This window comes from Salmo salar, chromosome ssa09 (assembly GCF_905237065.1).
Source record: "Salmo salar chromosome ssa09, Ssal_v3.1, whole genome shotgun sequence".
Classification (NCBI taxonomy): Eukaryota; Metazoa; Chordata; class Actinopteri; order Salmoniformes; family Salmonidae; genus Salmo; species Salmo salar.
In genome coordinates, this window is record NC_059450.1 from 135744310 (window position 1) to 135772196 (window position 27887).

Genomic DNA, 27887 nt, shown 5'->3' on the forward strand with positions numbered 1-27887 from the left:
GGCCTGGTTATGGTGTCTGGTCTGGATCACAGGCCCATGGGGTGGAATCGTAAATGTTAGAAGAGCCACCTGCATCACCTAAGCCACCCTCTGCACATGCTCCTCCAGTCCAGGAGAAAATTAGCCAGTGTGTCTGTGTGTACGTGCGCGTATGTGTGCATGCTTGAGTGTCAGCATCTACATCCTGTCTACTGTATTTATAAAAAGTTGCAGGTACGAGAAGTTTTAGTCATGTTGCTGTCACGACTTCCGCCGAAGTCGGTCCCTCTCCTTGTTCGGGCGGCGTTCGGCGGTCGACGTCACCGGCCTTCTAGCCATCGCCGATCCACTTTTCATTTTCCATTTGTTTTGTCTTTGTTTTACACACCTGGTTTCACTTCCCCAATTACTTGTTCATTATTTAACCCTCTGTTCCCCCATGTTTTTTTTGTGAGTGATTGTTTGTATGTTATACGGTCCGTTATGTGGGCTTGCTTTATTGTATTGTATTTGCCTATTTTGAGTAAATTACATTTATTTACTCATATCTGCTGTCCTCTGCCTGACTCCTTTACATAAGCTATACACAGACCTCATCACAGAATCACTCACCAAAACGAATGGAGTCAGCAGGAGCAGACGCCTTCCCTGTGGCGGTAGAAGAGAGCGTCCAGCAGCACGCGACCATGTTGCAACGTCTGGGCACCGCCATGGATTGCGTGCTGCAGACGATGGATCGTCGGGAGAGAGGAGGAGGATTTCCAGCGCCTCCACCAGCCCCACTACCGTCGACCCCACTGTCCACCCCTCCTTCACCCAGTCCCAGCGGGATTCGGCTCGCGCTCCCGAGGGAGTATGATGGGACGGCTGTCGGATGCCAGGGATTCCTACTACAGCTGGAGCTCTACCTGGCGACCGTTCACCTGGCTCCTTCGGGACGTGAGAGCGTGTCCACCCTCGTCTCCTGCCTCTCAGGCAAAGCCCTGGAGTGGGCCAACGCCGTATGGAGTGAAGAAGACGCGGACCATTACGCAGAGTTCACCCGCCGCTTTCGGGCAGTTTTCAACCACCCACCTGAGGGTCGAGCGGTGGGTGAACAACTGTTCCACCTGAGGCAGGGAATGAGGAGCGCACAGGATTTTGCATTGGACTTCCGGACCCTGGCCGCCAGAGCGGGATGGAACGACAGGGCCCTAATCGATCACTACCGGTGCAGTCTGCGCGAGGACGTCCGTCGGGAGTTGGCCTGCCGAGACACCCCCTTCACATTGGACCAGCTGGTGGACCTGTCCATCCGGCTGGACAACCTGCTGACTGCCCGCGGACGTCCGGATCGGGGCCTGTCAGTTCCATCCCCCAGCACCTCCGCTCTGACGCCCATGGAGCTGGGAGGTGCTGCACTTAGGGCGACCGGAGGAGGGGCCATTCCCTGCACCATCTGTGGCCGCAGAGGGCACACTGCTGGTCGGTGCTGGGGGTGTTCCTCAGGGAGTCGAGGCAGCAGGCAGGGCACTATCGGGTCACCCCAGGTGAGTCGGCACTAGGCTCACCCAGAGCCCCCTGTTGCTCACATGTATGTGTTTATCAAATTTCCTAAGTTTTTCCCGCATGCCCAGCATAAGGCGCTCATAGATTCAAGCGCAGCTGGGAATTTTATTGACCGTTCTTTTGCCCATAGTTTAGGGATTCCCCTGGTTCCTGTGGATATACCCTTCCCTGTGCACGCCCTAGATAGTTGACCATTAGGGTCAGGGCTGATTAGGGAGGCCACCGCTCCACTAGACATGGTTACGCAGGAGGGTCACAAGGAGAGAATCAGTCTCTTCCTTATTGATTCTCCTGCATTTCCCGTGGTGCAGGGCCTACCCTAGTTGGCCTGTCACGACCCCACTATTTTGTGGCAACAGAGGGCTCTCAAGGGGTGGTCACGAGAGTGCTCAGGGAGGTGTGTAGGGGTTTCCATCGGTGCGACTACGGTGGGAAGTCCAGACCAGGTCTCCACCGTGCGCATCCCCTCAGAATATGCCGATTTGGCTCTCGCCTTCTGTAAGTAGAAGGTGACACAATTACCACCCCATCGACGGGGGGATTGTGCGATAAATCTCCTGGTAGATGCAGCACTTCCCAGGAGTCACGTGTATCCTCTGTCACAGGAGGAAACATATGTCTCCTAATCCCTGGGGCAGGGATACATTTGGCCCTCCACTTCACCTGCCTCCTCAAGTTTATTTTTTGTGAAGAAGAAGGATGGAGGTCTGTGCCTGTGTATTGACTATCGGGGTATCAATCAGATCACTGTGAGGTACAGCTACCCGCTGCCTCTTATCGCCAGTGCGATCGAGTCAATGCACGAGGCGCGCTTCTTCACAAAATTGAATCTCAGGAGTGCTTACAACCTGGTGCGTATCCGGGAGGGGGACGAGTGGAAGACGGCATTTAGTACCACCTCAGGTCACTATGAGTACCTCGTCATGGCGTACGGGTTGAAGAATGCTCCATAAGTCTTCCAGGCCTTTGTTGACGAGATTTTCCGGGACCTGCACGGGCAGGGTGTAGTGGTGTATATCGACGACATTCTGATATACTCCTCTACACTCGCCGAGCATGTGTCCTTGGTGCGCAGGGTGCTTGGTAGACTGTTGGAGCATGACCTGTACGTCAAGGCTGAGAAATGTCTGTTCTTCCAACAGTCCGTCTCCTTCCTAGGTTACCGCATTTCCACTTAAGGGGTGGAGATGGAGAGTAACCGTATTTCAGCCGTGCGTAATTGGCTGACTCCCACCACAGTAAAGGAAGTGCAGTGGTTTCTAGGGTTTTCCAACTACTACCGGTGGTTTATCTGGGGTTTTGGTCAGGTAGTGGCTCCCATTACCTCACTGCTGAAGGGGGGACCTGTCGGCTGCAGTGGTCGGCTGAGGCGGACAGGGCTTTTGGTCACCTGAAGGCTTTGTTTACCTTGGCTCCTGTGCTGGCTCATCAAGATCCCTCTTTGGAGTTCATAGTGGAGGTGGACGCGTCCGAGGCTGGGATAGGAGCCGTGCTCTCTCAGCGCTCGGGCACGCCACCGAAGCTTCGCCACTGTGCTTTCTTTTCGAAGATACTCAGCCCGGTGGAGCAAAACTAGGATGTGGGGGACCGGGAGCTGTTGGCTGTTGTCAAGGCTCTGAAGGCGTGGAGACATTGGCTTGAGGGGGCTAAACACCCTTTTCTCATCTGGACTGACCACCGCAATCTGGAGTACATCCGGGCGGCGAGGAGACTGAATCCTCGCCAGGCAAGGTGGGCCATGTTCTTTACCCGTTTTGTTTTCACTCTGTCCTACCGACCAGGTTCCCAGAACGCTAAGGCAGACGCACTGTCCCGGATGTATGACACAGAGGAGTGGTCCATGGATCATACTGCCATACTTCCGGCCTCTTGCCTGGTGGCACCGGTGGTGTGGGAGTTGGACGCGGACATCGAGCGGGCGTTACGCACAGAGCCCATTCCTCCCCAGTGTCCAGCTGGGCGTCTGTAAGTTCCGTCTGCTGTCCGCGACCGTTTGATCTTTTGGGCCCACACGTCACCCTCCTCTGGTCATCCTGGCATCGGTCAGACGGTGCGTTGCCTTAGTGGGAAGTACTGGTGGTCCACCTTGGCCAAGGACGTGAGGGTTTATGTTTCCTCCTGCTCGGTGTGCGCCCAGTGCAAGGCTCCCAGGCACCTGCCCAGAGGGAAGTTACAACCCCTCCCCGGTTCCACAATGGCCGTGGTCGCACCTGTCGGGGGACTTCCTGACGGATCTTCCTCCCTCACAGGGCAACACAACGACCCTGGTCGTTGTGGATCGGTTTTCTGCCGTCTCCTCCCTTTGCCCGGTCTCCTTACGGCCCTACAGACTGCGGAGGCCCTGTTCACTCACGTCTTCCGGCACTACGGGGTGCCTGAGGACATAGTCTCTGATTGGGGTCCCCAGTTCACGTCCAGAGTATGGAGGGCGTTCATGGAATGTCTGGGGGTGTCGGTCAGCCTCACCTCAGGTTTTCACCCCGAGAGTAACGGGCAGGTTGAGAGAGTAAACCAGGATGTGGGTAGGTTTCGGCAGGGGGAGTGGGCAGGGATCATCCCATGGGCAGAGATGGCCTAAAACTAAATCCGCCACTCCTCCACTAACCTCTCCTCTTTCCAGTGCATACTGGGGTATCAGCCAGTTCTGGTACCTTGGCATCAGAGCCAGATCGAAGCTCCTGCGGTGGACAAATGGTTTAAGCGCTCGGTGGAGACCTGGGACGCTGCTCATGTGCATTTGCAATGGGCCGTGAGGCTACAGGTTACAGCTTCCCCCAGATTACCGTATTAATCCCTCGTTCCATGTGTCTCTCCTCAGGCCGGGGGTGGCCGGTCCACTCCAGGAATCTGAGGTGCGGGAGGTTCCTCCAACCCCTCTGGACATCGAGGGGGCCCCGGCGTATGCTGTTCGAGCCATCCTGGACTCGAGGCGTCGGGCGAGGGGCCTTCAGTACCTCGTGGAGTGGGAGTGGTATGGTCCAGAGGAGAGATGCTGGGTGCCGGTGGAGGACGTCCTGGACCCTTGGTTGCTGCGGGAGTTCCACCATCTCCACCCGGATCGCCCTGCGCCTCGTCCTTTGGGTCGTCCCCGAGGTCGGTGTCGGCGCGCAGCTGGAGCTGCGCATCAAGGGGGGGTACTGTCACAACTTTCGCCGAAGTCAGTCCCTCTCCCTGTTCGGGCAGCGTTCGGCGGTCAACGTCACCGGCCTTCTAGCCATCGCTGATCCACTTTTCATTTTCCATTTGTTCTGTCTTTGTTTTACACACCTGGTTTCACTTCCCCAGTTACTTGTTCATTATTTAACCCTCTGTTCCCCCATGTTTTTTGTGAGTGATTGTTTGTATGTTATCCTCTTACATCTAGACGTTCCGCTAGCGGAACACGTGCTCCAATATCCAATGATAGGCGTGGCGCGAATTACAAATTCCTCAAAAATACAAAAACTTCAATTTTTCAAACATATGACTATTTCACAGCATTTTAAAGACAAGACTCTCCTTTATCTAACCACACTGTCCGATTTCAAAAAGGCTTTACAGCGAAAGCAAAACATTAGATTATGTCAGCAGAGTACCAAGCCAGAAATAATCAGACACCCATTTTTCAAGCTAGCATATAATGTCACAAAAACCCAGAAGACAGCTAAATGTAGCACTAACCTTTGATGATCTTCATCAGATGACACACCTAGGACATTATGTTATACAATACATGCATGTTTTGTTCAATCAAGTTCATTTTTATATCAAAAAACAGCTTTTTACATTAGCATGTGACGTTCAGAACTAGCATACCCCCCGCAAACTTCCGGAGGAATTTGCTAACAATTTACTAAATTACTCACAATAAACGTTCACAAAAAGCATAACAATTATTTTAAGAATTATAGATACAGAACTCCTCTATGCACTCGATATGTCCGATTTTAAAATAGCTTTTTGGTGAAAGCACATTTTGCGATATTCTAAGTACATAGCCCAGGCATCACGGGCTAGCTATTTAGACACCCGGCAAGTTTAGCACTCACCAATATCAGATTTACTATTATAAAAGTTTGATTACCTTTTGTTGTTTTCGTCAGAATGCACTCCCAGGACTGCCACTTCAATAACAAATGTTGGGTTGGTCCAAAATAATCCATCGTTATATCCGAATAGCGACGTTTTGTTCGTGCGTCCCAGACACTATCCGAATGGTAAAGAAGGGTCGCGCGCATGGCGCAATTCGTGACAAAAGAATTCTAAATATTCCATTACCGTACTTCGAAGCATGTCAACCGCTGTTTAAAATTAATTTTTATGCAATTTTTCTCGTAGAAAAGCGATAATATTCCGACCGGGAATCTCCTTTTCGGCAAACAGAGGAAAAAATCACAAAGACTGGGGCGGCCAGGTCATGCGCCTAAGCCCACAGTCCCTTGATCGGCCACTTGAGAAAGGCGATAATGTGTTTCAGCCTGGGGCTGGGATGACGACATTCTGTTTTTTCCCGGGCTCTGAGCGCCTATGGACGACGTAGGAAGTGTCACGTTAGAGCAGAGATCCTTTGTAAAAGATAGAGATGGCAAAGAAGTTCCAGAAATGGTCAGACAGGCCACTTCCTGTAAAGGAATCTCTCAGGTTTTGACCTGCCATTTGAGTTCTGTTATACTCACAGACACCATTCAAACAGTTTTAGAAACTTTAGGGTGTTTTCTATCCATATATAATAAGTATATGCATATTCTAGTTACTGGGTAGGATTAGTAACCAGATTAAATCGGGTACGTTTTTTATCCAGCCGTGAAAATACTGCCCCCTAGCCATAAGAGGTTATACGGTCTGTTATGTGGGCTTGCTTTACTGTACTTTATTTGCCTATTTTGAGTAAATTACATTTATTTACTCATATCTGCTGTCCTGCTCCTGACTCCTCTACACAAGCTACACACAGACCTCATTACAGTTGCATCCAAGTCCCAGTAAAAATGATACCATTGTTAAGGAGTCTGAGACTATAGTTTTAATACTAAAGTTCTAACCTAAGCTTCTTCCCTACAGCTTATTTGAACCATGAGCATATTGCACGCTATTGAACATCTCAGCAAGGATCTTCCTACTTGGTTTTTGATGTACAATACATCTTAAGTATGGTACGGATTTCAAGGTCTAGCATCTGTTCTGATGTGACATCTCATGATGTGACACCAAGTCGTTATACATTATCATCCCAGTTAAGGAATATAAAAATGTACATATTTATGCCAATAACTGATAAAGCTTAGTTTGGTTGAGATCATTCTGTGACTGTGGGATGAAGACACTAGTCTGTATTGGGACTGGTCCTTGGCCTTTTGTCCAGTGTGCTGTTCTAGAGGAGCCAGACAGCTGTGCTGTGTCGGCCAGGGCAGCTGCTGGGGAGCGGGCCATGGCCTGTATGGTTTTTATCTGAAGTGGAATTGCTAGGACCCTAGGGTTACAAACACATGAATTGGCCCAGTGTGCCTGCTTCTGCTTGACGTCACCATCACCGTGGAAGTGACAGGCTCGTTAACCAGGTACCCGCCAGCGACGTCCCAGCATGCCTTTCAGAGGGGACCTTGATCTGCCACCAGGCCTAAACTGAGACCAACACATACTATTGATCTGCACATTGAAGATGTGCTATATTCGGCTGCATTTACACAGGCAGCCCAATTCTGATCTTTTGTTTCACTAATTGGTCTTTTAACCAATCAGATCAGCTCTGAATAAGATCTAATGTGAAAATATCTGATTTTATTGGTCATAAGACCAATTAGTAGGAAAAAGATCAGAAATGGGCTGCCTGTGTAAACAGTCTTAAGTGTTATCATGGTTGAGTGAGATACTGACTTGCTCAGGCAGGTTTTGGACGTGAGTTATTAATATGCAAATGTGTGATGTGAATAGGACTAGATGTATTCGTCCAGTATATGTCCAGGTAGTTATTAAAATCAGTACACAGAAATATTTTGAGGATAATAATATGTACAGGAGAAAATTCTGTATCTACTTTTATTGTGTTTACAAAGAGCTGACTAACCTTTCTTTTGGCATGTAGTCAAGGCCAGGAAGCCAAGTAAGACTGCAATTTCTGATTTCTTTCATGTTAAGAGCTCAATGTACTGTATGTTACAGTATAGATGTAATGTTTCAAAAGCCTTTTTTGCTCTGGTAATATTAGAAGAAATAACCACACAATACACACAAAAGTATGAAATATTTGTTCACATATATTTTTTATGACATAATTTTTTTTAAAGTACATTAAGAAATAGAAGCTTCAGTTTATAAAACTTTCCAGCAGAAATCAATGATGGGCCAGCATCAGCCTTTTTCTTTAACAGAAAGGTCTATTCTCTATATCGAAAGAAAATCGCTACATTTTTTCCTGTGCTACCTTTATTTCCCATGAAAGCACCAGCTGTCTGTGTCTTTTTCTTTTATAAAATATAAATTATTGAAAAATATTCAAATGTTTGTGAACTAAATACATAAAAAGTATCTCATTAACAAAAATACAGAAACACTATAAAATATACAAAAAACAACACCATCCATAACAAAACAGGTTTCCTAGTGGAGCAGTTTGAGATATGGTAATATGGCAAGGTATCTGTGTATGTATGTATTTAGTCCATTTAGAAATAGCTGTGCAATACTTGTGTCTACAACTTAATGTATATGAATGACATTTACTGAAACAAACTTGACTTTGAAGACCAAACAGACACAGTATATGTTCCATTTAAACAGACAAAGATATTATATTCTGATCTACTCAAAATGGTGACTGGCTTGGAGCTGGAAGGCATCGTCAACAACAACTTAAGCATATATTTAAATATCTGAACAGTTGTCCTAACATTAAAAAAAAACATTCTTTGAAGTAAAAACATCTGAACAGTAATAATCAAACAGTGATGTGAATCCTGGAAATGTAGCGTGCATAAAGGACGGAACCACAGAGATTGGGTGGATTGATTTGTTCAAGAGAATTCAATCTTCTCTACACAATTACATGTGTGTGTGTGTGGGTGTGTGTGTGTTTATGCTGACTGACACTTGAAGTACCAACTCTGTGGTCAGTTGCCCAACTAAAAAGTAACTAATATGGAAAGAAATCGCTTTCCTATAATCTCAAGGGGGAACTACAGTCAGTCCAGCCAAATCTCTTTGCTGAGTCCTAATGCTGAGTGCTTTCCAACAAATCAAAAGATCAAAGCAGAAACAACACTTTGAACGTGAGGGAATAACGGTCCATGTCCTCCAAGATGGTGGACAAACCCAAAGCGCTATCTATCGCCCAGACCTCACATGGGTTTGGTTATTATTCCTGCTTTGTCTCTTGCTTATTTGTTTAATCTGGGTCTTAATAAAGCGTTATGAAATACAATCTGTACAAATAGACATTTCAAAACCTATTTTCATCAATATGGGTAACATTCAGCCACTGTAAACAATAACATTTGTATTTTAAGATGATATTTCTTGACTTCGGCTTTTCCCATAATGCCTGCGTACAGTCATGTTCCCACTGACGACAACCAGCAAAACTACTGTGGATCTTCAGCAAGCTGCACAAGTACATACAGTATTCAGGGCATATAATTTCATTTATCCATTCCATATACTGAATGGGATGTCCTTTTGTCTTAGAAACAATATAAAAGCATGTACAAAGCATGGTAAGAAAATAGCATATAATGCCACAATCTCTCCAAGTAGTCCTTTAGCCCAACTGTTATGGTAGTCCTGTTTCCTATAGATCTCTACCTCCTCCGACAGTGGTGAAAGGGAGCATCTATACAAACACTTCAGTTAACAAAATCCTCCAAGCTGTGCAACGGCACAAGCATTAATCTCATCCTCATGCCATAATGATGATCATTCTCTTTAACTTCACAACTCCACAACTCCACGGTTCCCTCCAAAGCCACCCAGTCCTCTTCTTCAAACAGTCATCCAAAGTTTATACTCCTTGCTTCGAACCCTTATCTTTTCATCCTACTACCATCATGCACCTTGATATACCTTACCTAGCAATGGCAGCTTCCCTTCATTCAGAGAACACCACATAACACACAAAAATACAGTACACTCTACATTCCTACGCTTTCCGACAAAAACAATCCCTCATGTACATGGCTCGCAATTCAATCTGTCGACAATAGGTCCCTCCCTATTTGTTCTCGTCTAAAACAATGCTAAAATGGGGGCATGGAAAATCACTTAATATACAGATTGGGCACGTTTGACTCTTTTGTGTCCACATACTTTCAAAACTTACCACAGAAAGGGTGTCTAAGGACTTTTATTACTGGTGGCAGGACAGTAATGTATGCAATCTGCAGTCCTGGTGGCAGACAGTATATTTCTATAGTGAAGCGGCAAATGTGCAAAGGTGAAAGCGTCAGTTTTAAAGCAACGGTTACTTTCAGTTGTCTATCAACCACTCTTGGTATGAGTAAGTTACTCTCCATCCAACCTATGAAAATGAGTAAAAACGCCAGTGTCTAGTGTCATCTGTATAACCAAATCAGCATGTTTCAGTTATTGGGCTTTCGCAGAGAGGAGACAGGACTAACTTAGCCTTAAATGGTGCAATGTTTGGTTTCAGAATAGCTTCATCAGCATAAAAAAAACTAAACGGGGGAACCCTGGTCGGACTGAGACTCAACAGTACAATCTCAACGATAATACTGGCACAAACATTATGCTTCTGAAACAACAGTAAAAATAAAAATACTTTTTTGGTCCAAGCTGTGAACTCTACCCAATGCCTATTGTGTGCAGTGGCATAGAAACAGTGACGTATTTCCACTACTTTCCATTTTTAATTTGGCAACAAATTCCATAGAAGGAACTCTCCATCCATGCAATGTCCTTCCCTAAAATGATTCCTTCACTGTCTCTTGGCCCTCTTCCTCAATGGCAGTTTTTTTTTGTCCTACTTAGGCTAAATGGCCATTCTATTCTAATTGATAGCTTTCCTTGTGCCTTGAGTTACTAAGTAATACCTGTATCTATCTCAAATGCAACATATTATGAATTTGCACATTTGGCATAGTGCTTCTTTTCTGAACACCGCTTGACAACAGCTCAAAATGATACAGACCACAGTTTAGGTGTTAAGAATGAACATGTTTGGTCCCAAAATGGACGCCCCCTTTTACCGGACGGTAAATATCAATCTCTGAGCCCCAGTCCCCTTGGCTCCTTTACTCTCCTCTTCTTCTTCTCTTCTCTCATCCCTCTGTTTTCACTCGTCCGCATCAGGCTTGACATCCAGCATGGCGTGGAGCTCCTCGGGGGTGTATCCCAGCAGGCTTTTTAAGTCACAGACAAAGCGGTAGACGTAGCGCTTCCCTGATGTCTTGTGGATGATGTTCTTGTCGTAGTAGTAGCGCAGGCCTCGGCTCAGCTTTTCGTAGTTCATCTTGGGCTTGTTTTTCCTCTTCCCCCACCTCCGAGCCACCTGAGTCACAGAGGGAAAAGGCACCCTGTTACACTGTGTATCAAACTTGAGACAGAGCTCTGCACTGACCTCACAATACAATGTTATCGTGTACATGTCTTCTCTTGACATGGATCAATATTTAATGTAGCTAAATGTACCTGATACCACTAAAGTCTAAGTGAGGCAAATGACAGTGTTGTTGGCATCACATTAAAAAGACATCAACCTCATCTGTCTAACTGTTTAGGGCCCCCATGCCATGTAAGGTCAGAGGTGGGGGGGGTCATGACCTCTCACCTCGTCAGGGTCGGACAGCTTGAACTCCCAGCCGTCTCCCGTCCAGCTGATGAAGGACTGACAGGATTTGTCCGTAAGAAGCTCCAGCAGAAACTGCCACAGCTGGATGGGGCCACTGCCTGCAGAGCAGAACCAGGATAAGGGAGAGAGACGAGAACAAGGTTAGAACATTGAGAGAGAGGAGTCTTGTTTTCAGTATAATACAGATCAGTATTACAGAACATGTCATCATCAGCCACATGCAAACACAGCATATCTGTGACTGACTGTTTTCCTCATGTTTCTCATTAACTACTCATCTTAGGGTCATTCATTTCCTACTATAAAAGACAAATATTCAATTCTAAATCAGACGTGCACAAGGCACGATAGTGGAGAGAAATCAGTGTTTTCACAGACAAGGGTCCCATTCATCATGAATCCCTTTGTGTACACTTTTCCCTCTGCAGTATCTGGAGCTCACAGCATATTTTTGTCTGACTATGAATTCCATGGCAATGAAATCACTGTGGTTTAAAAAAAGAGGGGGTCTTCATGTGAGGCCTTGGCTGTGTGTGTGTGTGTGTGTGTGTGTGTGTGTGTGTGTGTGTGTGTGTGTGTGTGTGTGTGTGTGTGTGTGTGTGTGTGTGTGTGTGTGTGTGTGTGTGTGTGTGTGTGTGTGTGTGTGTGTGTTTGTAGTGTAGTGTAGACTCCCAGAGATCAGCCATTAGAAATATTACATTTAATCTAATTGGTAAATAAATGTTGCTTTCTTTCTGTAATGTTCAGGTATGCACTGATAAAGCAATATACTATAAAAGCAGTTTAATGCATTTACCTACAATTTGAATAAATATTATATATATATATATTGTTGTCACATTTAGGCCATTTGTTAAGTCTACAAAAAAAAATATATATATATATATATATTTGTAGACTTAACAAATGGCCGAAATGTGACAACCAGAACTGCTGGGGTTATTACATGTGTGTTGAAAAGAAAAAGAGTAGCAGAAGAGAAAAACAAAGCTTTGGTACTCTTTGATCTTGTGGTTTTCTGTACAGACAGAAAACCCCACTCAGTTCAAATCACACCTGCCTATGCAGCGGCTGCTTAGCAAAGCTGTAGCAGAGCGGAGCTGTTACCTCCCAGAACTGGCTCATAAACACACCCTTATACAACACAAACCAAAGCTTTCAGAGAAATGGGACCGTGGGTTGAACACTTGAAAGCAAAATAAGTCATTTTCAATCCAGGCCTTCTACCCTCTTCATTCAGTTACGAACATAAATGCAAAGACGCAATACCCAAACTTCAGCAAATAATCCTCCAGATCAAGTCACATTCCAAAAATCCCGCTACTGTAACAGTGGGCCCACATAAGGATGATACAACAGTGCCCGTTTCCAAACCCCTTGAGCGCTCACACGAAAATGTTGGCGACCCCCCCCAAAAAATCTCCAAAAATATGTTAAAAACCCCCAGGCACAATGGGCCTCATTGAAAAAACATATACGGTGGAGAAAGGGTGGGGGGTTGGCATTCATAGTACTGTTTAGGATCTGCCCTTAGGCTTTACAGATGAGACTGTAGCCTATGCAGGGTGGACAGAGAGAGAGAGAGAAGAGAGAGAGAGAGAGAGAGAGAGAGAGAGAGAGAGAGAGAGAGAGACGGAGGGAGAGAGAGAGATAGATAGGAGGAGGAGGCTGTAATTGTCCAAGGCACTGTGGCTGACTGCCTGTTGCATCCCAAGAGCTGACAGAAGTGTGATTGGTGATGAGATACACAGTCAAGCTCTGAGTTGACGGCTGACTGAGCCTCACTTATCTCACACCTTCTTTATCACACCAACTCATCACTGTGTGTGACAGAGTACCGTGTGTGTGCCTGTCAGTGCACAGCTACTGGGACAGGAAGCCAAAATACGTTTTCATCAACAGCTATTTCAGATACTACATACAAGTCTTACTCTTTTATGGCAGATTTTCTCTATTTTTCACATAGTAAGAAAATGCATTTGTTGCTTGGTGGCGTAATGGGGGTGATCTTTCTCTTGGCTGCTGGACAGGATACAGGTTGATAACAGTTAATAACAATGGTTGTTGCCAGCTAAACATAGGCATATTGAAGTCTTATGTTTCTTTTCTTCTCTTTAGTTCTGCATGACTAAAAGCTCTGAGAAAGTATTCTGACTCCAATGAAAATATGTGAACATGCATTAGCCTCTGAACATGAGTCTACGGTAGCTTTGTAACTAATGCTAAATCATTGTACATATAGGGAAGTGAATTACTTTACAGAAATGCATGAATGGTGACATGCAGCAAATAGCCTACAGATGTAGGATCTTAATTTGAGTCAGTTTACTACAGCAGGAAAATAATCCTGCAGCAACAGGAAATGTGAATTATTATGTGGATTATAATTAATGGACATTTTTGTCGGAGATGATACATTTTTCATTAGGGAAAATCAAGCATGAAATTTCTAAGTGGAAATTACACATTTCAGAAGCCTTTTAAAACCATTGCAGGAAAGTTCTCCTTCAACAGGGTGGATCAAATTAAGATTCTACATCTTTACCACAGCTGGCATTTTATTACTAATGTCAAAGGCTTCAATGAGGGCATGCCAATTGTTTATATCTATCTTTCACGTTATCTTACATTTCTAATTTACATCTAATGTACGTCTCTGTAGGTATGCAATTAGGTAATTTACATAATTGATTAGTACAGACAACCTTGCAGATCAAAAATGACCTTGAGATGGCAATTGTAGGCAATGCTAAATGCAATCTGAAGTATACGTTGTCAGTGACATACAGTGTGTGTTCTGGCATTTCCCTTCTCCCCTACTAGTGACCTTGTGACTGCAATTTAATACAGAGGGGAGAAAGTCCCCAAAGGACTATTGTTTCTAGTGCATTAACGTTATTTAGAGACTTTATTGTTTCCCCTTAAATTGCTTCTCAGTCTCCATAGATGTACAGTGCATAAGGAAAGTATTCAGACCCCTAGACTTCTTCCACATTTTGTTACGTTACAGTCTTATTCTAAAATGGATGAAATCATTGTTTTTCCTCATCAATCTACACACAATACCAAAAAGCAAAAACAGTATTTTCGATTTTTTGCAAATGTATTACAAAAAAAATATATATATATGACATTTACATAAGAATTCAGAACCTTTACTCAGTACTTTGTTGTAGCACCTTTGGCAGCGATTACAGCCTCGATTCTTCTTGGGTATGATGCTACAAGCTTGGCACACCTGTATTTGGGGAGTTCATCCCATTCTCTCTGCAGATCCTCTCAAGCTCTGTCAGGATGGATGGGGAGTGTTGCAGCACAGCTATTTTCAGGTCTTTCCAGAGATGTCTGATTGGGTTCAAGTCCGGGCTCTGGATGGGCCACTCAAGGACATTCAGAGACTTGTCCCGAAGCCACTCCTGTGTTGTCTTGGCTGTGTGTTTAGCGTCATTGTCCTGTTGGAAGGGGAACCTTCGCCCCAGTCTGAAGTCCAGAGCGCTCTGGAGCAGGATTTCATCAAGGATCTCTCTGTACTTTGCTCTTTTTCACAGGCCTGACTAGTCTCCCGGTCCCTGCCGCTGAAAAACATCCCCACAGCATGATGCTGCCACCACCATGCTTCACCATAGGGATGGTGCCAGGTTTCCTCCAGACGTGACGCTTGGCATTCAGGCCAAAGAGTTCAATCTTGGTTTCATCAGACCAGAGAATCTTGTTTCTCATGGTCTGAGAGTCCTTTATGTGCCTTTTGGCAAACTCCAAGCAGGCTGTCATGTGCCTTTTACTGAGGAGTGGCTTCTGTCTGGCCACTCTATTATAAAGGCCTGATTGGTGGAGTGCTGCAGAGATGGTTGTCCTTCTGGAAGGTTCTCCCATCTCCACAGAGGAACACTGGAGCTCTGTTAGAGTGACCATCGGCTTCTTGGTCACCTCCCTAAGCAAGGCCATTCTCCCCTAATTGCTCAGCTTGGCCCGGGCGGCCAGCTCTAGGAAGAGTCTTGGTGGTTCCAAACGTCTTCCAATTAAGAATGATGGAGGCCACTGTGTTCTTGGGGACCTTCAATGCTGCAGAAAAGTTTTGGTACCCTTCCCCAAATCTGTGCCTCGACACAATCCTGTCTCGGAGCTCTACGGACAATTCCCTTCGACCTCATGGCTTGGTTTTTGCTTTGACATGGACTATCAATTGTGGGACCTTATATAGACAGCCTTTCCAAATCATGTTCAATCAATTCAATTTACCCCAGGTGGACTCCAATCAAGTTGTAAAAACACAATTTGTAATAAATGCACAAACATTTCTAAAAACCTTTTCTCGCTTTGTCATTATGGGTTATTGCGTGTAGATTCATGAGGGGAAAAAATTATTTGATCCATTTTAGAATAAGGCTGTAACGTAACAAAATGTGGAAAAGGTCAAGGGGTCTGAATACTTTCTGAATACACTTTATATATACTGTATATGTGCTCTACTTTGAAACACGGAGAATTCCCCTCCCTTACGGAAAGACCACATGAATTTCACGTGTTCACATGTGATGTGTTCCAAAAACACGTTTTCAAATTATTTCAAGTGAAATTTCATGTGAAATCATGTGATTTTCCACATGTGAAATCATGTGGTTTTTCTGTATAGGTTCCAAAATGTCAAATGGTGAATAGGGATTTAAGTAGCAATGAACTGAAAACCTCAAAAAGAATACTAAAATAGAATGTGCCAGACCTTGGATCTTTTTTTTTACTTCTAAAATGTGTTTCTTTCTGTTTAAATAGAAGATAGAGTAGTTTTTTCATCAGGTAGAAAGAAAGGGGCTATAACAGATGAACAGATAAATCTACTCAAGTGTTAAGTGCACAGGGCAGGTATCGTTTTGTGTTTGCACCCGGGTTGCCAAGACGAACTGGAAAATAGGTTGAGATGCGGCCACAGATAAAACGGTGCAGATGAAAAAGTCAGAAGTGCAAGACAACGCGAGATAGAGAGAAGGAAGAGAAGAGGCTGAGAGCAAGTGTTTCCTGTAAGTGCATGACTCTGGGCCTGCAGTGCCACAGAGGCTGATATAGAGGAGTGTATATAAACGCTCTCAGCCAGAAGCTGTGCTGCCAGTTACGGAGACCCAGTTACAGTATGTAGTACGTACACCTACAGTATGTAGGTGGGGCGGCAGCGTAGCCTAGTGGTTAGAGCGTTGGACTAGTTACCGAAAGGTTGCAAGATTGAATCCCCGAGCTGACAAGGTACAAATCTGCTGTTCTGCCCCTGAACAAGGCAGTTAACCCACTGTTCCTAGGCTGTCATTTAAAATAAGAATTTGTTCTTAACTGACTTGCTTAGTTAAATAAAGGTCAAATAAAAAAATGTACAACTGCTGCAACTGCCTGGCAAACATGTAACATAGGGCCCAGTTGGGTGGCATAAAAACGGCTGTAAGAAGTAAGAGGGATGGACGTTTGGCCATACTGATCGCACATTTTTCAAACTATAACCTGCATTTAGTCATCTTATCTATCAATATAGAGAGGGCTCTAACTCCTCTAGCTTCACAATGAGATAGGGTGCAGGCCAGGCAGCAGGCTGCTACCCAGCCTGACAACTTAGTGGAGTCTGCCACTTGCACAGTCAGTGTAGTCAGCTTAGCTATCCCCACTGAGACCGTCTCTGTGCCTCGATCTAGGTTTGGCAAAACTAAACATGGCGGTTTTCACCTTAGCAATCACCATAGTCAATTAACTAATCACTGATCATAACCTTGATGTGATTTGCCTGACTGAAACATGGCTCAAGCCTGATGAATTTACTTTGTTAAATGAGGCCCCTCCTCCTAGTTACACTAGTGACCATATCCCCCGCGCATTGTGCAAAGACAGAGGTGTTGCTAACATTTACGACAGCAAATTTCAACAAAGAATAAATAAAATACTGTGTTTTCATTATTTTGAGCTTTTAGTTATGAAATCTATGCAGCCTAATCAATCACTTTTTATAGCTACTTTTTTACAGACCTCCTGGGCCGTATACAGCTTTCCTCTCTGAGTTCCCTGAATTCCTATCGGACCTTGTAGTCATGGCAGATAATATTCCATTTTTTGGTGATTTCAATATACACATGGAAAATTCCACAGACCCACTCCAGAAGGCTTTCAGAGCCATCATCGACTCAGTGGGTTTTGTCCAACATCTCTCCGGACCTACTCATTGCAACAGTCATAACCTGGGTCTAGTTTTGTCCCGTGGAATAAATATTGTGGATCTAAAAAAAAAAAAATTATAATCCGTGATTATCGTACCACCATTTTTTTTATTTGCAATGGCAACCAATAATCTGCTCAGACCCCAACCAAGGATTATCAAAAGCTGCGCTATAAATTCTCGGACAACCCAAAAATTCAAAGATGTCCTTCCAGGCTCCCTCCACCTACCCAAGGATGTTGGTGTACAAAAATCAGTTAACCACCTAACTGAGGATCTAAATTTAACCTTGCATTATACCCTAGATGCAGTCTCACCCCTAAAAACTAAAAACATTTGTCAAAAGAAATTAGCTCCCTGGTATTCATAAAATACCCAAGCCCTGAAGGAAGCTTCCAGAAAATTAGAATGGAAATGGTGCTCCACCAAACTGGAAGTCTTCCGACTAGCTTGAAAAGACAGTACCGTGCAATATCGAAGAGCCCTCACTGCTGCTCGATCAGCCTATTTTTCCAACCTAATTGAGGAGAATAAGAACAATCCAAAATGTACTTTTCATATTGTTGCAAAGCTAACTAAAAAGCAGCATTCCCCAAGACAGGATGGCTTTTACTTTACTTCAGCAGTGATGAATTCATGAACTTCTTCGACAAAAAGATAATCATCATTTGAAAGAAAATTAAGGACTCCTCTTTGAATCTGTGTATTTCTCCAAATCTCAGTTGTCCTGAATCGGCACAGAACTGCCAGGACCTAGGATCACTGGAGATACTCAAGTTTTTTTAATCCTGTATCTGTTGACACATTCACACAAATAGTCATGGCCTCTAAACCTTCCAGCTGCATACTGGACCCTATTCCAACTAGACCACTGAAAGAGATACTTCATGTGCTTGGCCCTCCTATTTTGAACATAATAAACGTCTCCCTATCCTCCGGATGTGTACTCACTAACCATGGCAGTAATGAAGCCTCTTTTGAAAAAGCCAAACCTTGACCCGGAAAATGTAAAAAACGATTGGCCTATATCGAATCTTTCATTCCCCTCCCCCAAAAATTTAAAAGCTGTCTTACTGAAGACAAAGACGCTTCAGTCTGGTTTTAGACCCCATCAAAATACTGAGACTACACTCGTGAAGGTGGTAAATTACCTTTAAATGGCATCAGACCTAGGCTCTGCATCTGTCCTCGTGCTCCTAGACCTTAGTGCCGCTTTTGACACCATCGATCACCATATTCTTTTGGAGAGATTGGAAACACTAATTGGTCTACACGGAAAAGTTCTTCCTTGGTTTAGGTCTTATCTGTCGGAAAGATATCAATTGATCTCTGTGGATGATTTGTCCTCTGACAAATCAATTGCAAGTTTTGGTGTTCCTCAAGGTTCCGTTTTAGGACCACTATTGCTTTCACTATATATTCTGCCTCTTGGTGATGTCATTCAGAAACACAATGTTGACTTTCACTGCTATGCGGACGACACACAGCTGTACATTTCGATGAAACATTGTGAAGCCCAAAAATGGCCTACCCTGGAAACCTGTGTTTCAGACATAAGGAAGTGGATGGCAGCAAAGGTTTTACTTGTAAACTTGGACAAAACCGAGATGCTAGATCTAGGTCCCAAGAAACAAAGAGATCTGCTGTTTGATCTGACAATTAATATTGATGATTGTACAGTCGTCTCAAATAAAGCTGTGAAGGTCCTTGGCGTTACTCTGGACCCTGCTCTCTCTTTTGAAGAACATAATAAAGAATATTTCAAAGGGAGGTTTTTTTCCATCTTCGTAGCATTGCAAAAATCTGAAACTTTTTGTCCAAAACAATGCAGAAAGGCTAATTCATACCTTTGTCACTTTTAGATTAGACTACTGCAACGCTCTACTCTCTGGCTACCCGGATAAAGAACTAAATAAACTTCAGTTAGTGCTAAATACGGCTGCTAGAATCTTGACAATTCTTTTAATCATATTACTCCAGTGCTAGCCGTTCTACACTGGCTTCCTGTTAAGGCTAGGGCTGATTTCAATGTTTTAATGCTAACCTACAAAGCATTACATGGACTTGCTCCTACCGATCTCTCCGATTTGGTCCTGCTATACATACATACATACATACCTACACGTACACTATGGTCACAAGACGCAGGACTCCTTAATGTCCCTAGAATTTCGAAGCAAACAGCTGGAGGCAGAGCTTAGAGCTCAATTTTCATGGAATAGTCTGCCTATCCATGTAAGAGACGCAGACACGGTCTCAACCTTTAAGTCTTTACTGAAGACTCATCTCTTCAGTAGGTTCTATGATTGAGTGTAGTCTGGCCCATGGGTGAGAAGGTGAACGGCAAGGCAATGGAATGACGAACCACCCTTGCTGTCTCTGCCTGGCCGGCTCCCCTCTCTCCACTGGGATTTTCTGCCTCTGACCCTATTACGGGGGCTGAGTCACTAGCTTACTAGTGCTCTGCCATGCCGTCCCTAGGATATGTGCGTCACGTCGTGCCAGGCTTTTTTTCGCTCTACTCGACTTGAGTGGGTTGTGTCACTGACGTGATCTTCCGGTCTTGCTCCCCTACGGGCTCGTGCGGTGCAGGAGATCTTCATGGGCTATACTCAGCCTTGTCTCAGGGTAGTATGTTGGTGGTCTGTTGATATCCCTCTAGTGGTGTGGGGGCTGTGCTTTGGCAAAGTGGGTGGGGTTATACCCTGCCTAGTTGGCCCTGTCCGGGGGTATCGTCGGCCAGGGCCACAGTGTCCCCCGAACCCCCGCATCTCAGCCCCCAGTATCTATGCTGCAATAGTCTGTTCAGCAGACGTGCTACCTTGTCCCGGACATGCTGTTTTCGACTCTCCCTCTATCTCGCGCTCTACCACACCTGCTGTCTTGACCTCTGAATGCTCGGCTATGAAAAGCCAACTGACATTTACTCGTGATGTGCTGACCTTTTGCACCTTCTACAACCACTGTGATTATTACTTGACCCTGCTGGTCATCTATATACGTTTGATCATCTTGGAGAACAATCTGGCCTCAATGGCCATGTACTCTTATAATCTCAACCCGGCACAGCCAGAAGAGGACTGGCCACCCCTCAGAGCCTGGTTCCTGTCTAGGTGTCTTCCTAGGTTCCTGCCTTTCTAGGGAGTTTTTCCTAGCCACTGTGCTTCTACATTTGCATTGCTTGCTGTTTGGGGTTTTAATCTGGGTTTCTGGCATAAGCACTTTGTGACATCTGCTGATGTAAAAGGGCTTTATTAATACATTTGATTGATTGATTTATTGATGACATGATTTATTTATTAATTTCGTCTGACCTGTGTATCCTGCGAGTGCTGCGGCGGGGATGACAGGTTTGTCCTTGCTGAGGTCTGAGCGCTCCCTGACGTAGTCCTTGAAGGTTCCCTTGGGCTTGTGTCCGTGTAGGGCGTTGGGGTAGTCCTCGGAGTCAAAGTTGTCGTAGGATGGGACGCGCTGCAGACTGTTGAAGGAAGACTGGCTGCTCCAGGACTGGGTCAGACGGTCACAGCTTTCAAAGCTCTCAATGCTCTCAAACGAGTCCTGGCCTCCCAGCTTACCTGAGAGACAGAGAGGGAGAGAGCAGAAGCTGTTAGTTGTATTGTCTCATAGTGTGAGAGGGAATGAAAATATAATTGTCTGAAAGTAAATCGTTTTGAGCAGGGACATTACGATTTGACAGAGGACAATATTTATAGCAGGAATACACATTAGACATTGGCAGTAAATTACACTCTCACTGAGCTTCTTTGTTCTGTTTAACGCAATGTATGGTCTTGGCCCCTTCATTTTCACACTCAGTTTAGCATACGCAACTGGCATTTGGTTTTGTCTAATTGGAAGAAGATCAATACAAATTGAATTGCTATTTCTGGCCTCGGCAAAGATAAGAGGAGCATTTCAACTGAGAGCTATTAAAGAATGAAAGATAATCCAGTGCCTCGACTGATGCTGAAATCTTCAATTGCACAAATGGAAGCCACGTGTGGTTTTCGGTGGTGCCACAAATACTTTCCCACATTGAGAAAGCACAATGCGCTGCCAAAAACCCTGGGATTTATTATGTACGAGGCCTGGACATACCTTGCAGGCGAATGCCCAGTCAGTCCACTGGATTGGTCCTGTGTACTGTAAAATCCCTGATACCCCCAATTCATTTGTTCAGCTGGGGGATTTGAGAAGAAAACCCCAGCTTTATTGGTATCAATGTAAACCACACTGTTAATTCTTCTCCAAACGATCAGTGAGAAAGCAAACAGATGTGCATGTGATAAAGTAAACAGAGCGGTTCATGAGAAAGAAAACCCACGCTCTCTGACACTTTGTCACTCTCTGTCCTTGCTGAGAACAACCTCAAGGTTGAGATGTGAGAAACAGAGATGAGAAAGTTGAGAGAGAGAAAAAAAATGTGGTTGTTTTTTAAGGTTACCTCGCTTGAGCTGTTTTACATGAAAGCTATAGGGACAGACAGCTCTAACGAACCGTGTGGCTTTGTTCACTTCTCACTCTTGACACAAACAATTTATTTATTTTCTCCTCGAGGCGAGTTTGCTTGATCCACAAGCCAGCTGTAGGGCCTCCTTTCTACTATCCTGGTACATGCAGTGATGTGGCAGGGCAAGATTGGAAAACATCAGCAAAATCACAGCACACAGTGATGTTCACAAACCCAACACAATTAGCTAGACCTCAAGACTCACACAAATAATATCTATTGAATCAGAGTCTCAGTCTTATGCAGAACTGAGACATGGACTAAAGGCCTACTCACGTTATGGCCCCAAGTTACCCAAGTTAACTTGTTCCTCTTTGAGATATGGCACCTAAAATACAGCAGCTGTAACAGCCACACTACACTAAACCTTGATTTCCAACCATTTCCTTCACTATCTTGTGTGTAACCCCTCACCTCTGCTGATGCGGCCCACACACATGTTGTCGGGGGAGACCACCTCCTGTTTGACGGAGAAGTAGTCCCCCTGAAGTGGGTTGAGGGGCATGTCCCGGAGGATGACGTTGGGGTATTCACTCTCGTACTTGAGTGACAGCAGGTCCTCTGAGCTGATTGGGTGAAGGGTCTGGTAGGACTCTGTGATGAAGCCCGGCTCGGAGTATTCAGAGGGAGGAACGCACTGGGCATGTTCAATACCATAGCCTAGAGAAACACAGGAGTAGGAGGCGGATGAGGAGAGTGAGAGAGAGAGGGGGAGAGAAAGGGAGGAGGAGAGAAAGATAGTGAGGGATTAACAAACCATTGATGCATTAGAGCCAGACTATTTACAGTACATAGGATGTAGTCCCCTCAGTGATACTTACTGACAAAGTAGTCTGAGGTATAGTGGGATTCCTGGAAGGTAGAGGTCAGGCCATTGACAGGGAAATGCTTTGTGTCTTCTTCATGAAAAATAGATATCAACTGTCACTGACCCCGTCATTGATTCCATGTATCCTATAATAGCCATAAACACACTGCATCCAGTATGGTTGAGCCTAGCTGATTAAATATTAATGACCAGGACGAAAGGGAGGTCTTCCTCTTCGTCTCAGATTACCATGTAAATGCTAACAGCGCTAACACTTGAAATCGTTTTGCACAAAGATAGACAATGCTGTGCTTCAATACACACTACAGCTAATGTGAAAGGAACAGTAAGCATTTCTGAGGCTTGTGATTGATACCAGGGTTGGGCTCAATTTTTCATTGAAGGTAGTCAATTCAGCAAGTAAAGAGAAATCACAAATGAATAATATATCAAAGGCATTTCTTTTTTTAATTACTTCTCAATAAACTGAAAAGTATTTATATAAAAAGTTTTGACATTTCTGAATATTAAATTACTTCAGTTTGAATTGAGCCCAACCATGATTGATATGTTGTATGGAGCATTATGGGTACTGTAGTACAGTCATGCTACAGCCTGGGCCTACCTTTCTGAAGCATCTCTAGATGTTCCCAGAGAATGTCGCCCACAAAGTCAGGCGCTAGATCCAGGAAGCGTTCCTTCCCCAAAGCACACAGACTGGCCCCGTTCATACAAAACTTGTGGAAGTCCACACTCTTCAGGCTGAACTCGTTCACCGTCCACGTCAGCCACTCTCCCACGTGGCTCTCTGTCCACTGCTTGGGGTCTGAGAGGGACATGGGGGAGAGAGAGGGACATGTCACTGAAGAGCTACCTGAGGTCACAGTCATATACATGGTCACAAAATACCTCCACTCCACTCCTCTGGTTTAAGCTACACTCCCCTGAACTAGAATGGAGATGAGGTATTATCAGGCCACAGAGCCATTTCTCTAGCACATTCATTTTCATTAGCAGTTTCAGTGGGTCATGATTTTAGACCTGCTGCCTCTATTAGAGGTAAGAGGAGAAGTGGTGCAGATACGTGGTGACAGTAACAATAGACTGTCAGTGAAACCCCAGCTATTTTCAGACTGCCTGGGAGGGCTGGACTGGGGAAACCCAATATAGACCTGCTAATACCAAAATGATGAGCTCTGTGGTATGCCTCAATCGAGGAACCATAATGAACCATTTTTGTCTGTCTCTCTACCCCGGCTTTCTCTGATTCCTACAGTCTGTCTGACAACCAGTACACTCAATCTGTCATTTTGAATATAATGTCACCACTTAGCTATCTTTAGTCATACCGAGAGGAGGGGTTTAGGTTTTGAGTGTGTATAGGGAAACATGTCACAGTGAGTAATCTAAAAATATACATGTAAAGTGAGAGGTAGAACAAGAAACAGAGGGAGAGAAAGAGAAATAGAGAGAAAGACACAGAAAGAAAAAGTAATCCCTTGTTTAAGTGCCTTACCTTTGGGAATGGCCAGTCGTTGCTGTTCCTTTGTGAAGCCGCTGAACGTGTCCTTCAGAGCCTGCGACATCATCTCTTTACTCCCTGGAGTGAGCAGGGGCACGTCTCCACATTCCAGATCTGTCAGTCACACAGGAGAGGGAGACTAGCAGTCAGAGACAGAGCACAGGGCCACACACACACACTGTCCAGACAGACAGTGTATCAACTTGGGAGAGAATCAATTATACTATAAGGTAGCTGCTGCAAATGCCTTGGTCAGATACGTGTGTACACAAACAACACATGCTCCAGCTTCCACTCTCCGTGTTGTCAAAGTGCCTCAAAGCGAAGGGTTGTTTGTTTGGCAATATAATACATGAATGACTCACACATGGACAAGGTAGAAGGGCTTTAAGAGGCTTTCAGAGGCCATTCTCACTGACCCGGTCACACCCTGGGTGGGACTCACAGGGTGGGGCTAATACTTATCAGTGGCCACTGTGACCTCCTAATTATGTCCTCCCTTGACACACAGAGGGTCTACTGTCACCCCGACACCACGGTGGTCAAACGGCAAGGGTCAGAGGTTAGGGATGAGGTGATGTCACCCTGAGCTCTGCCAGGGTGGAGGGGGTCGAGGGGGTGTATGGAGGGTGAGGGGTGTCTCTGGGGTCCCAGACACACAGGCTCACTGTTCTCCCCTCGCAGCCAGTGGGCCCACAGCAGGAGACAGAGCACTCTTTGATGGCTTTAAACAGTGCCTGATGACTCGCACTGATCTAATTCAACTCTACCAGGCTACAGAGGGGTAGATGGAGGGAGGGGGAGAGGGAAAGCCCCCAGGGCAGGAGAGCTAGACTAGAGTGCTAAAACTCTACTCGGATCAAGACGGCAACAGTCTGAAAAAACCAAGACATGAAAAGAGAGAGAGACAAACACAGACAGAGAGACAGACAGAGAGACAGACCGAGAGACAGACAGAGAGACAGACAGACAGACAATCTACTGTGAATAAATATAGAAATCCCCACTCCGCATTTCATAACAAAGAAAGGCATAAATGATTACCACGGCTGTATGTCACTCTGTCTCTATCACCCCTCGCCGTGTGAGGTAAACTACCAGATCACAAGCAGGCCCGGAGGGAGATTGGAGATGTTTTGTCACCACTCTGCTGTCTCTCAACGCCACAGATGTTCTGGGATCTCTGCCCTGGTTTGATCTGCCAGCCCAGCGAAGGGGAGGCCTTGGCGATGTGCAGTTCATGCGTGTTTTCAACTCTCGTCAATGTTCCCGACTTCGTATGGAATGTACAACAGCTATCTCTCCTCTTTGGGCTGTGGAACTGTAACCCAACACTGCCTGACTGGAACCCAAGGCTCTCTCTCTCTGTCTAACTGCTGGAAGCTGACAGGCCACATTATGCAGAGTGCCCAAATGGAGGCGAACCGTAACACTCTGCCTGTGTGTGATTGGATTAGGCCTCCATGCTGCCTCTCTCTCCATTTGGAAGACCTGATTATACTGCATATTAGAGTATCCACTCTGTTGGCTAGGTTACACATTTCTACAGTATCAAGCTATTTTAGTATCATATTGCAAAAGACTGAAGAGGCTTTTGTCAGACAAGGCCCTCAACATCACATAGCAAAACAGGCTCCGATTCTGAAAGCATTCTGAAATGAAAATAAAACGAGACCTGACTGTATAGCGTACACCATGTCCCTGACTGCACGGTCATCTTGACCGTCTTCACCAAGGCGGCTGGTTGTTGAGTAACTATGTAGTGTTAGATAGCACTAGCGGAGAGCGGTCGCTGTCTGAGATGAGATGGCGAATGCTCAGAGTCAGACTGTGCCTGGGCTTTGATATCTATCAAAGGCAAAGACTGAGGGAATGTTGCATTTTATTTTAGATGGACCGAGCGGAGTTTGTCTGCACTTTCAAACCAACTCAAAGACACACATAGCTCCTTCTGGGTGAGCAGGTGGGGCTTCAGATCCTTCAGATGCCCACCAGCTGAAACAGGCGGTTTTAAAAACCTAGAAAAGACAGGTGTCCTAGTTATGACTTAACCAATGTGCGTGTGTCTGTACTGCATAACATTCATGTTTCAACATGATATTTCCTGGTGCATGAAGCTCCTATAGTCTGAACTGAATATGATTCTGTTTTACACATTACAAATGATTACATTTCATACAGTATACTGAGAATGGTGCTCACTCCCTCTCTAAACAGCCTATGCAGTGCTCTGTAAGATAGCTAATGTACTGTCCATCCATTAATTGGGGATGCTGGCTTGGGTCTAGAGTCTCTGCTAAAAGATGAGGTCCTGATATGGTTTCAATGCCTGGGAGTCCCATTATGGCAGGCTGGGCAGAGCAGGTCAGTATCACTGAGCGTTAATAAGCATCCGCCAGCCACCTCTAACACAGAGTGGTAGTCTATCATAGGATAAGACCAATCCATTTAGTGGACTGAGAGTGTGATTGGGTTTAATATGGGGTGTGATTATGACAGAAGAAGGGTAAGGTTGGTGATCTATGACACCCACAACTTAGATTACAGAGTGGAGAAAGGGAGGACCGTAACTGCATGTGGCTTGTGGTAAATAGTTTTATTGCCTGCCAATTAAGAGAACATACGGATCATTCCAATTTTAATTAGAAGTGGTATGTAAAATGGGACTATATAATCATTGACAGACATTGGGAGAGAGATGTGCTGTAGATATACTGTAAAATATATTGACAGCCACTGCTCTGGTGTCATCCTGTGAGTAATGTCAGTGAGTGGTTGGTGTGCGGAGTGCCACTATAATATCTGTCCCGAGAGACACCTACTGAATGGATGCTGTGCGTGCCGGAATAACCATCTCCCTTCCCCCACTCCTAACCTTCCCTGCAGACAAAAGGTTCCAGTCCACACCTCTGGCCCCCAGGTTTGTTAGCAGTGGGGGACAGGAGGAGGAGGGAGACACCGGTGAACCAAATTAGCAGCCTTCTTCGTCTGTGCGCCGGAGCGAGGGCGTGAAATTGGGATTTTGTGGCCAGGGCCATGGCCCTAAGGAACCGTGGTGGGGCTGGGGTGCGGCAGACCAAGGCGGGTGGGGTAGGGTGGGTGAGGGGAGTGGAGTGGAGGGAGACTGGAAGGATGAGTCATTGAGCTGTAATGTGAGTTGATCACAGGCCTCAAAGTGCTCCCTCTGCTCTCACACACTCTCAGTGTCTGGAACGGTGCCACCTCCCTGCCTCTCCTCCCTGCCTCTCCTCCCTGCCTCTCCTCCTTGCCTCTCCTCCTTGCCTCTCCTCCTTGCCTCTCCTCCTTGCCTCTGGCTGAGACTGATGCGTTCATTCATAAACCCCCTGCTACGACGCTGTCTCTGGCTGAGACTGCTGCGTTCATTCATAAACCCCCTGTTACGACGCTGTCTCTGGCTGAGACTACTGCGTTCATTCATAAACCCCCTGCTACGATGCTGTCTCTGGCTGAGACTGATGCGTTCATTCATAAACCCCCTGCTACGATGCTGTCTCTGGCTGAGACTGATGCGTTCATTCATAAACCCCCTGCTAC

At 45.4% G+C, this 27887-nt stretch overlaps 1 protein-coding gene across 4 annotated transcripts in view; it reads right to left on the reverse strand.

Moving 5' to 3' along the window:
- Positions 1 to 7740: 7740 nt before the first annotated feature.
- LOC106612966 (protein c-ets-1-B) overlaps positions 7741 to 27887 on the reverse strand; it is a 42756-nt gene continuing 22609 nt past the window's right edge. For 3 of the 4 annotated variants that reach the window (XM_014214707.2, XM_014214705.2, XM_014214709.2), the window contains 7 exons: positions 24327 to 24446; positions 23436 to 23636; positions 22824 to 22901; positions 22417 to 22662; positions 20807 to 21067; positions 11285 to 11403; positions 7741 to 11005 (listed from right to left, as the gene is read on the reverse strand). In XM_014214707.2, the coding sequence (XP_014070182.1) occupies positions 10790 to 11005; positions 11285 to 11403; positions 20807 to 21067; positions 22417 to 22662; positions 22824 to 22901; positions 23436 to 23636; positions 24327 to 24446 (1241 nt within the window). In that variant the 3' untranslated portion in view covers positions 7741 to 10789. The remainder of the gene's footprint in view (positions 11006 to 11284; positions 11404 to 20806; positions 21068 to 22416; positions 22663 to 22823; positions 22902 to 23435; positions 23637 to 24326; positions 24447 to 27887) is intronic. The other variant, XM_014214708.2, reaches the window with a different exon arrangement.